General features: G+C 45.0%; 1 protein-coding gene across 1 annotated transcript in view; it reads left to right on the top strand.

Annotated features, from left to right (window-relative positions):
- Positions 1–12,161, top strand: part of Myo3b (myosin IIIB) — a 270,528-nt gene that overhangs the window by 210,171 nt on the left and 48,196 nt on the right. Inside the window, exon 30 of the mRNA XM_050123618.1 lies at positions 860–956. Coding sequence (XP_049979575.1) covers positions 860–956 — 97 coding nt within the window. The remainder of the gene's footprint in view (positions 1–859; positions 957–12,161) is intronic.

Genomic DNA, 12,161 nt, shown 5'->3' with positions numbered 1-12,161 from the left:
TAACACTCCTTCAGTCTGGCCAGAGTCCGCAGGCATGGAGCCTGTCTGTGACTGTCTGGCCCAGCCATCCAAACATGAAACTTGTAGTGATATTTTGAAGTTTTTGAGACAAAAGCCTAGCTAAAGAACCTTGTTTCAGTGGAGAGACAGGGAGGCACAGTGAAGGGAGAATCAAAAGCCTGGAAATTGGCGGCTGAGAATAAACGCAGGCTACTCCCTGAGGTGATTTGAGTCCTCCCCGCTGCAGATGGTGGAGTCTCTCTCTGAGAGAGGACCTGAGGTTCTCTGGTAGCACTTTGATACCCTGCTTGAATTCAGCACGTGAAATGGAGGCGTCTCTCTGTGACTTGGAGCCCACAGCAGGCTTTGAAGTCTGATCCAATTTTTGCTGCCTCCTATTTGATGTTGAAAGGGTGAAATGAAGAAAATGTACAGTTTTTGCCAGTAACTCTGCCGAGCATATGTAAGATTGAAAGAAAAAAAAAATCCTCTGGATGATGTGCTTAGAAATGGCAGGCAGATTAATACCTTCCTATACGTCTTCTTGTTTCTCTCTTAAGGGTAGAAATGAAGTAAAGAGGAGAATTGGCACGTGGCTGGTTTTCTGCCCTGCACTAAGTAGTTGAGGGGGGTGTTAGTGCAGAGGAGGAAATAGGTGGCTGAAGTCAAAGGTACCGCGCCTTGGCTTCTAACTGTCCCAGGCGAGGACCGGCACTCAGTTCTATACAAGACACAGAGAGCATGCAAATGCCATCAATACAGTCAGGGCCAGTGTCCCTTACTTTAATGGAAAGCATGTCCTTACAGCTACTTCACTAGAGGATGAAAATGGCCCTTCTCTCACTCCTTCTTTCGCTAGCTCTCAGTTGCTGGAACCGATGTGTCATCTTCCTGGACACGTCACACGGCCCCAGCTCACCAAAGACCAAACACCTGCGAAGGCCCGGCCAAACCTGGTAAGGAAGACATTTGGAATGCGTGCAGTTTGACCATTTGCATGCTGGTATATGTTCCAGTGAGTTGTTCATGAAGGCCTGTCTAGAAGTCGGGACCTAATAGATGGTAAGATGATGTAATGCTAGCAGGAAGCCATAAAGGCTGGGAACAATAGTCATATTAAAAAGTAGCCATTTATCCCGGACAGTGGTGGCGCTTAACTTTAATCCCAGCACTCTGGAGGCAGAGGCAGATAGATCTCTGTGAGTCTGAAGCCCTCCGGGTCTACAAAGGGAGTTCTAGGACCATAAGGGCAACACAAAGAAACTCTCAAAAACAAAAAGTTGCAGTTTAAGATTGGTGTGGTAGCACAATCCCGCTTAGAAGCAGAGCAAAATCAGGATATATAGCAAGTCTGAGGCCAGCCTGGGCTACATCAAGACTCTGCTTCAAACAGCCAAAGTATATACATTCATACATACATAAGCGGTAGCAGTTTGCTTCCCACTCATGTGCTTAAATGAATATCAAGGGCCATACTTCCCTTGTAAAGCCCTGAAATTATTCCTAAGCTTCTTTTGTTAAAAGAAAGAAATATCTATATTGCAGCAGCGTCGATCATTCAAGGGCAAAATCTCTGGTTTTGCAACAAATATGGACTTGGAGAATACCTCTGCATTCTGGGTAACAAGCCCATTTACCTAGCAAAAGACAGACGCCTCACAGTTTGTCTTCGGTGCCAATGAATTCTGGCCCCTTTACAAAATTCCTTGCTATGGATTATGGTAGACATCAGTTTCAGACTCGTGGGCAGCTATCACCAGTGCTTCTGGAAGATAAAGTACAGACCATGATTGTAGGATATATTTATGAACAGATATATCCTTAGATCAAGGAGAGAAATCTTGCGGCTGGAGACGGCTCAGCAGTTAAGAACACTGATTGCTCTTCTGGAGGACCCAGGTTTGACTCCTACCCACAACCATCTATAACTCCAGCTTCAAAGAATCTGAGGACATTTTCTGACCTTCACGAACACTGGGCACACACATACATAGTCCACATACATACAAGATGCCAAGCGCACACACACACATAGTCCACATATATACAAGATGCCAAGCGCACACACACACACACTTACCCCATGCCTTAAAAACAAATAAAATACATGTAATTCCATAAAAATAAAAGTCAGCATGGGTTTAATAGTTAGAAACACAGGTCTAAAGTCAGGCCTGTCTGGGTTCACATATCTGCTCTCTGGGTAATGGTAACCAGGCTATGTGATATATCAGTAACTTTTCTCATCATTTTGATAAAATGAGTTGCACATTTTGATAAAAAAAAAAAAACCGAATGTGATGGTATATGCTTTTCATTCCATACTTGGAAGGGAGAGCAGACAGATCTCTGTAAGTTTGATGCCAACCTGGTCTACATAGAAAGTTCCAGGCCAGCCAGGGCTACATGGTGAAACCCTGGGTCAAGAAAAGAAAAAAAAAAAAAAGCAAAATGAACAAAACTCCCCACAGAGAGCAACTTGAGGAACAAAGTGTTTATTCTGGCTTACAGTTTAAGGTAAAACAGTCCATGGTGGGGGGGCATGAAGGCGGAGTCTGAGGCCAATGCTCATGCAGAATCCACAGTAATGGGTCCCTCCCTTTCCTCCCATTTTATTCAGCCTCAGACCACATCCCATGCAATGATGCTGCACACTTTCAGGGTGGCTCTTTCCTCTTCGGTTAAACCTCCTTGGAAACCCCCTCAAAGCCGTACCCCCGACATGCGCTTTAGGAATGCCCCCTGCATCTTTTAACCCAAAGTCACCAGTGATGGAAATTAACCAGCATGCAGGACAGTTCTACTGCAATATCCATGTTTATAAACCGAGAAGGGCAGCAGTTATACGCCGGAGGGCCATATGGAGACCCATGAGCCAGTGCTAGTGTAGGGTGCTGCACAGAGCTTGGCTCACAGGAAGGGGTGCTCAGGGGCTGTGGTGACCTTCCATTTCTACAGAAATACTCAAGTATGGGTGGCTAGAGGAGAGATCGGTTCTTGTTGGAAGGCTTTGGGTCGTGATGGAATCGTTCAGAAAGAAACACATAGTGTATTTCTAACCAAAGGCGTAGAAAAGACGTTGGAATTGCCATTACCTTTCTAGTCTTAGAAATTATTAGAAACTAGACATATACTCCCAAAGCCAGACTCATTAGGGAGTTGTAAATCTGGCATTTAGAAATGGCTCTTAGGTATTTCCCACAGCTGTCCCTTCCTTCAGTGGAAACAGCTGTATCCTGAGTCAGTTGCCATCACTATTATCTGCCCTTATACTCATAAAAACGGCTTCTACCCTAAGTGGTTTCCCTGGCTCCTCCCCCTCCTTCGACTCCTCTAATGCACGGGAGTCTGAGCAGCATTTCTGAAACATAACTCTGCCTGTGCCATTTGCTTCCTCCACTCTCCAGTGTTCCCCAGTCCCCACCCCCAGCCCCACCCCCGCGGCCCAGAGCCAATTCTGACGTCACTGAAGGCTTCCTGTGCTCTTGTGCTGGTCTCACTTTCGGGCTCTGATTTTTACTGGTGTCTCTTTCTCCTTTAAGGATTTTAAGAATCCCTAAACTATTCTCTACTCTGTGGACGTGCCCAGTATATTCTTTCTCGTGTGGCTTTATTTGTGTTGTCCCCTCTGTCAGAATCCCCTGTGTCCATCATGGCCCATGATGATCCCCGATTCTGTGTCCTTTGACTTCTGACTTGGGGGACTGACGCCATTGCTCCTGAAAGATTCTGGTAGGTCAGGGGCAGGAACTAAACCCCAGGTGCTCAATCTGGGACTCCAGAGCAGCCATCACTCCAGCCTTTAAAAAGAGGACTTGGACAGAGCCTTTAGCTAAGGAATCCAAGAACTGTCTCCAGCCAGCCCACATTGCTCATATAGATGAATATGTTCAGAAGGAGGCAGGCACCCATCACTTCGCCATTAATCCAACCAGTGAAATACTTTATAGGATTGTATATAATCTCTAACCCTAACCCTGAGTATATAAAATCTCAAACAGGTTCTTACTATGTAAAGATGTATTTCTCAGACATTTGTTCTTCTCTTGATTTATTCATATACTTATTTAAAAATATTATTAATATTTTCTACATGCCAGAATCCATCTTGGGTCACCAATTTTCAATTTTTTTTTAAAAAAAAACTGATGTTTATTTGTTTGTTTTCAATAGACTGCTTTTCTGATTTGCTGTCTGATAGTTTTGTGACATATAATAAAAAGAAATCCTAGAAAAGCAATCACCCACTAAAAGTACCTAGAAAAGCAATTGCTCCCTTGGATACTTCGCTGATATCAAACTGATCTCAACTTGGTTTGATTTCTTCCTTTCAGTTAGATGGCTCTGAATTCCTTCACTAATTTAGTCAGGCACGAGGGACACCAGGCAGCTTGAAGACTGTCGGTGAGTGACAGTCACGTTTGGATCACTCAGGGCCTCCTGTGCTGGACGAGGTTTGTTTGCCTTTGTGTTGTAAATATAATTCCAACAGAGTGTTCCACACACCAACTGCTATCACCTCTGGTAACCCTCTCTGAGGCCTCTGTCCAAAACTGGGCTCTTTAAAAGAATTTTACAGTGGCCGTGGTAAGAGTCAAGGGTTTCTTATGAGTCTGCATTGAAGAGAACTTTGAGGGATGAAGAAGGAACAGAGTCTACTTATGTGGCCAGGCCTCCCTCCCTCCCCAGGGTCCACGGTGAGCTCTGACTGTGGTGGAGGCCTGAGGGAAGTTCCCAGTTGACAGAGGTTAATGGAAGCCCTGGAGAGAGCATCTGCCAGGCAAGTGCTGCAGAGGCCACAGGTCCCTGCCTTAGTCACATGATGTCACTGTGAAGAGGCACCACTACCAAGGCTACTCTTATTTAAAACAAAACAAACAAGCAAACAAAATCTCGGAATTTAATTGGGGCTGGCTTACAGTTTCAGAGTGTTAGTCTATTAGCATCATGGTGGGAACATGGTAGTGAGCTTGGTACTGGAGCAGTAGCTGAGAGCTACACCCTGATCTTCAGGCAGAGAGAGAGAGAGAGAGAGAGAGAGAGAGAGAGAGAGAGAGAGAGAGACAGACTGCCTGAGCCTGGCAAGGGCTTTTGAAAACCTCAAAGCCCACCCTCAGTGACACATTTTCTCCTCCAAGACTACACCTCCTAATCCTTGCAATCCTTTCAAACAGATCCAGTGATTAAGCATTCAAATATATGAGGCTATGGGAGACATTCTTATTCAAAACAGCACATTGGGGCTGGAAAGATGGTTCAGGTGTTAAGAGCGCTGGTTACTCTCCAGAGGGCCTGGGTTCAATCCCCAGCACCCGCATCACAACTCACAACTGTCTGTTAACTCAAGTTCCAGGGAATCTAGCATCCTCACACAAACATACATTCAGGCAAAACACCAATGCATTTAAAAAAAATTTAAAAAATCATTAAAAAACAAACCCCACCATACTCCCCAAAACCACCCATAGTCTGGTCTTGTGCCTGCCATGTAGAAAAGCTCATTACAAATCCTATGACATCACCTCTGCCCAGATTGTTCCTGCCCAGTCTTGGCATGCTCCCCTGTGAGAGTTAGGTTGGGATGTGCTTTCTGTCACTGCCAAGCCCTGGCGTTGGCCCAGGACATCAGGAGCACAGCTGCCAAAGACGGCGAGGTGTGCTGTGTCCTCAGCTTCCAGGACTCGTGCCCATGAGGGCAGAGAGGCTTTGATCCTAACTTACGTGATATCATATGTAATACACATAGACTCCCCAGTTAACCTTAGCCGCCTACTTTATTTCATTCTAAACTCAGCTTTAAAATCAAACATAGAATGGTTTTATGGTAGAAATGGTTTTTCTTTTTACTTCTGTTCATTTTCTGAAATTAGGTATAATACTTTTTTCTGGGAGTTTGGGGTGTGTGTGACAAAGAATTTCTATATAGCCTTGGCAGGTGTCTTTGTCACTTTTCTATTGCTGTGACAGCATCATAACCAAGGCAAACAATGCGCAGAGGAGTCAGGGTCCCACCGACTCAACCCCCGGTTTTCTTTCCTCACCATCTGGAAAGGTCTGAGGGTGCTTAGCAGTGAGCGCAGCCCGCCTACAGCCGCTGACCTAATAACAAACCTTCGAAGACTCGGGTTTCCCAAAGCCTCGTCTTTTTAAGGTGAGAGTTAATGATATCCCTTTCATTAAGTCCGTGCCAGATGTCTTCACTAAGCAGTCTATTTACAGAACAAATTCAAACAGGTCTGAGAACCAAAGGCAGAGCGCTCTTAATTTCAAAGGAGACGTTTGTGTGCCAGGACACAATGGCCGGATTCTCCCATGGGGCGCACCCCCACTTTAAATAACAGACTTTGGTGGGAAAATCAGATAAGAGCAGAGAGCCCTGGGCTTGTTTCTGCTCTTGGTGGAGTCATCCTCCAAAGGAAAGCTTCCACACTGACTCGTTCCCTGGGGCCTGAATGTTGGAGGTACCTGTTAAAGACAGACTATCCTAGGATACGTTTACCGAGTATTCCTTGTTGGCTCCGTACTGTCGTATCTGCGCATGCCCTGAACAGTTCGGCTCAGACTAACACAGACGCACTCTGCGGTCTGATCTTCCGCTTGGATTGCCCTCTGGCCAGGACACTCCTCAACGGCGTAGGCAGCTCATTCTTCACTCCAGAATTGCATTATTTCATTCAGGCTCGAGGGAAGTCGCCACCTCATCGGACAGTTTTTATTATGCTGTGAGGCCCAGGAAAATTCGCATCACGTTCTTGCTCTTGTGTAGAAGAGGATTGGGATAGGTGTCCTCTCTAACTCACCTGTGTGTGCCTAGGGGTACCCCGGTAAACAATTGCTGGCCTACAGGAGCCGCCAATGCTTACGACAGAGAAGCTTTGTGTACCCAGATGCTTCTGAGCACTGACCCCAGTGACGGTCTGCTCTGCTGCACTCTGAGGCCTGAAATCACCTGATGATTTCACAAGTCTTTGCAGGCTGCTTTCTATCATGCCTTAATTAGGGTTCTACTGCTGTGAAGAGACACCATGACCACAGCACCTCTCATAAAGGAAAACATTTCGTTGGGCCCGGCTTACGGGTTCACAGCTTTAGTCCGTTGTCATCATAGTAAGAAGGATGACCACATGCAGGCAGATGTGCTGCTGGAGAGGTAGCTCAGAGACACACTTCCTCCAACAAAGCCACACCTATTTCAACAAGGCCACGCCCCCAGTAGTGCCAGTCCCCATAAACCAATGGGGCCGTTTTCGTTCAAACCACCACATATCACAAGCACTTCTAGGACACCAAAGGAGTCCATACACGCCCACCTCCAAACAGGCAAATAGCGCACCACTATGACCAGCCTCACCTTGGGATTCTTCGGCAAAAGACAGAAATGTTGAGTTTCTTTATCACTTTTACTCTTTCTAATAAAAACAATTGCTTTACAGTTATTCAACTTTTCCATGCTTGAGAGAGGAGGAGACTTCTTAGTATTCTATACTCAAAAATGGGACATAAAAATTGAAATAAGATCATTTTTCGTTTTACTTTGAGTGCCTTACAAAATGGAACAGTGCTTCTGGGTTACTTTAGATGCCAGTTTTACACAATATAAATCACCGTCGCTGTTGTCCTTGGAAGCTGGTTTTCTCTGGTTCTCATTAGTGTTGATCTGAATTTAGATGTTAATTTTTTTTTAACTTCTTAGGCCACTGGTTTCATTGGTCTCAGTGGCATCGGAGGTGTGATATCTATGTTTTGAAGTTTGAAGCTTTCCTTCACTAAGATATAACTAAGCAGAATTGAAAAAAGAATCAAGACAGAACGCACACTCATGGCTTCTGTCTACATGTCATTGCTTCCTTCATTTGCAGAGGAAGCTGGGAAACATATCTGAGTTGATTACATTTGTTTCCTCCTGTGATTGAAGGCTGCCATAGAGAAGTAAACAGGGGAGATATTGTCCCAACCACCAGGTCCCAAATAACCAACTCAGAGGCTGAATATGAATCATAAATGCTCAGCCACTAGCTCAGGCTTGTTACTACACTAGTTAAGTGTAGCTAACTCTTACACTTAAATTAACCCTTATTTCTATTTATGCTTTGTCACATTGCTCGGTACCTTCGTTAGCATGGCACATTCATCTCCTGCTCCCTCTGTGTCTGGCTGGCTCTGCCCTTCTCCTTCCCACCAGCCTTAGTTGATCACCCTGCCTATACTTTCTGCCTGGCTACTGGCCAATCAGCATTTTATTAAACCAATTCAAATGGCAAACCTTTACAGTGTTCAAGAGGATTATTCCACAGCAAACAACTAGTAATATTTGTCCAAAGTGGAACCTAGTCACCTGAGCACGGGGCTCAGAGCACGGCTTCATGGTGGCTTACAAACAGGAGGATTTTTTAAGTCACACAAGTCAGATCTTCCCTCTTGAATCATCAGATTTTACTACAGGTCCTTCTTTGTGAGATACCAAGACCTTAAAGCAAGAGAAGGACCACCTAGAGGAGGTGTTTTAAGATTCCAAGGCAAATGTTTAGGTTTGCCTCATGGAAATAATGTGTCGCATAAAATGGCACTATTCCAAGTTGAGAGAAAGAGAAAAGATGTATCCTGTTGGTGTGTTGGTAGAAGCATAAAGAATACAATGTGTTTGTCCAAAATTTAATTTTGTAGTGCGTATTGAAAGCCTTTTAAAGCTTTGAAATTAGCAAGACATTACAGAAATTTGGTACAGACACCTTGTAGCATAAGATTTAACTGTTTTTATTTTCATTTTGTTATCTCACATAGATGGATGTGTTGGTTGCATGTATGTCTGTGTACCACACATGTGCCTGGTAGCCTCAGAGGCCAGAGGAAGGTACGGGATTCCCTGGAACTGGAGCTACAGATGGTTGTGAGCCTTCTTGTGGGTGCTGGGAACCAAACCCAGGTCCTCTAGAAAAGCAGCCAATGCCCTTAATGGCCGGCTGAGAGCCTTCCCAGCCCCAGTATTCAACCATCAAAGCTTACATTCACCAAGCACTTGAGACAACATGGAAGAGTGGTTTTATGTTCACGTCAGCCTAAGTTTCTCCTGCTGATTTGTTTGAGCAATTTCTCCTCTTCTAACATCTTTCCTTCCTACATATTCAGAGGGCAGACCAGGCTCCTGTCACATTCAACAACATGCTCTTCTACTGTTTATTACCTCCTCAAACTGCAGGGGAGAAAATCCAACTCCCCCATCTTTAGAAAGAATGCTAAAGGGCAATACATTAAATGAGAAGAAACAAATGACCCATGTCTTCATAAAGAAGCATTTGCCTCAAAATTTAATTAGAAATGAAATTTTTATTTTTCTCTATTAAATAGGTTAGGAGAGAGAGAGAGAGAGAGAGAGAGAGAGAGAGAGAGAGAGAGATAATAGAAAGGCTCCCGACATCAACCTTGTTTGGAGAGCGGGTGCTACCAGCAATGCTGCCCTGTGAGCTTGTCCTTAAAGGTTTGGATCCCAGGAGAAAGCTATTAGGAAGAAGTAAACACTTTGGAAGACCCTTTAAGGTTTTGAAGTCACTGTGGTGTGCCTCCAAGGAAGATTCAAGGCCCCTGGAAGGTTTTCTCTCTCTTCCTCTCTCCCTTCGTCCCTCCCTCTCTTCTTTCTTTCCTTCCTCCTAGCTCATGAAGTGAACTTTTCTCTGCCATGTGCTCCTGGTCCCTGCCATCTGATGCCTTCACCAGAAGCTCAAACCAAAGGGTTTTCCAATCTTCAAACTATGAGATAAAGAAACCCATTCTCATTATAAGTTAACAGCCTTGGGTATTTCATTATAGTAACACTAGGCTGACTATTTAACAGGCAGCCTGTAGGGTAGAAATGAGCTTCATTTCAAGCATCTTAGATCTCACAGTCAGTCACATGCAAGTATTTCTGGTCAACAGTTGTCTCCCTAGGAGTGGACCTTATAAGATGGGGCACTATGGGATGACATTTCCATCTAACTGTTTCACACGGTCACATTTGTTAGGAAAATGAGGGCGGTCTCCATGTAAAAGTGGAGAAAAGGATTGGCAGTGGCCCTTGGAAAAGTCTGTAGAGTCACGATACCTGGGTGAGGTAGCTCTGTGCTTTGTTTTACTGTCTGACACTCTGCATGAAAGAGAAAGTGGGTTATCATGTTAGATTTGGATGCAAATGCCCGGAGGGATGGTCTCTGCCTCCCAGAAAGGAAAGTGTAGTTCTCCTTGCCTTTCTCCTCCTCTGCTCAAAGCCTCTTCCCATGACACCGTTGCAAGAAATCCCAGACCTGTTTGCATCTCGAAGGTGTCCGACTGTAGTAATCAGCGAATGCTCACAGCGTCCGTCCCCTTACAGCAGGTTTTAGAACATCAAGTACGCTTTGATTTTAATGATGAAAACACATGGACTTAGAGAGCACAGAAGTTCTACTATTATTTTCTTAGAAATTCCCATCTGATGATATTCAAATCACTCCTCACAGGAAAACATCTGAAACAGGAGATTAAGGGCCTTAACTGTTGATGTTACAAAAGGAAAGATGAAATATTACAATTCGTTTAGGAGGGCTCTTTGAGTTTTTCTGGATCTGTTTGCCTGATGTTAAAATGCCCATCACAGGCTTACATGTTTGAACACTTGGTCCTCAGCCGGCGGCACTGCTTGGGGGAGTTGTGGGACCTGGATGCAGAGGTGGTACACTGTGGATGGGTCTTTGAGGCTTAGCTGGCCTGCTTCCTGATGTCTGGGGACACAAGTTCCCGCCAGGGTACACTGAAACTCCCCCAAAATGTGAGCCAAGTTTGCTAGGTTGGGTTTTGTGACAGTCACAAGAGCAGTAACTAATACATTTGGCGACTAAATGTTGTTGGTCTGGCAGAGAGAGCTGAGAGTGGCCAGTAGGGAAATTCCTTTTCCTTCAAGGGCATTTTCACCAGTCAACTTAATACAGACATTCTCACTAAACATAAAGATACAGATTTCAGTCTGATAGAATATAGGATGGAATAATGGAGTAATACATTTTTTTTTGCTTTTAAGTAAAATTCCACATCCTTTGTAGCAGCTTTACATGTAAAACAAGCAATATTAGAACCACCCAGAAGCTCTACAAATGAGCCTCAGTGTGATGCGCCCAGGAAACAGTGGTGGGGTGCGATTGAGTTATGGTTGTGCCGAGAGATGCCGAAACGGTGAGTGCGCAGGGCGGGGCCACTCCAAGCGCCTCTGTTTGACTTCTCTGTGTACCAAGCCCATAGCCTCATTTTCTCTGTGAACTGCGACATGACAAAGTCCTTAAAACCTGGTTGTGTCCGTTAACTTTTCCACCACTGTTGACAAGAAACCTGAGAAAATGACGTAAGGGTGGAGAGGTTCCGTCCCATCCTGGCCGAGACGTGTGATGGAGGTCCTCACTGGGCAGCTGGGTCCTCATTGGCTTTCTCCTTTCCCTCTTGATTTCAATCCAAACCCACAGCTATGGGCTGGTGCTGAAACACATCCAGGTGGGTGTCCCCTATTAGTCCATTCTTCCAGAGGTATCCTCCTCATGGACACACCAAAAGGTGTGCATTATTTGTCCCATAGGCCTTTTTTGGTTGGATCAGGTTGACCATCGTGTTCACTTGTGCAGAACTATTTTTCCAAGTCCCCGAATTCTTTGAGAAGTGGCGTGTAAAATCGTGAGTGCATAAATAGGGGCAGAAAGAGCGCCTGGTGTGTTGCTGGTGATGGGCCGAATGTGAAGCAAACCAGAGGAGGGAGGCCAGGGACTTCCCTTCTGGGCACAGTTGCCTCTTCTCCTCGACCACACTGACTTCAATGATAAATAACTCAGATCTGTTTAAAAGTGAAGGCATGTGGAGTGCTTGGTTTTGTTTGTGTTTAAAATACAATTTCCACTCAGATGGCATTGCTTTAGCTGCGGCGTGACTTTGTTTGGATCTTCTGTTGCTCAAAGAAGAGGCAAAGCTCATAGCTGTTTGAAGCCCCAGCTATAAGAGTTGCACGCCATAGCTTGCTGTGGTGTATTCTGCAGGGATGGAGGTTCTTGTGCCTAGAGCATCTTTACTTATCAAGGGGAAAACACTGACTTCATACAGGTGGTGCCCTTGAAATATCAAGGTTAGGGCACCAAAGAGGCTTTGAAAGTGTATGGCTCATTGGTTCAGGT

Source organism: Alexandromys fortis, unplaced genomic scaffold, assembly GCF_014885135.2.
Source record: "Alexandromys fortis isolate MF-2015 unplaced genomic scaffold, M_Fortis_MF-2015_v1.1 scaffold_8_9099976_23576923, whole genome shotgun sequence".
Lineage (NCBI taxonomy): Eukaryota > Metazoa > Chordata > Mammalia > Rodentia > Cricetidae > Alexandromys > Alexandromys fortis.
Note: the sequence above shows the minus strand (reverse complement) of the source record. Positions and strands in the feature narration are given on the sequence as shown.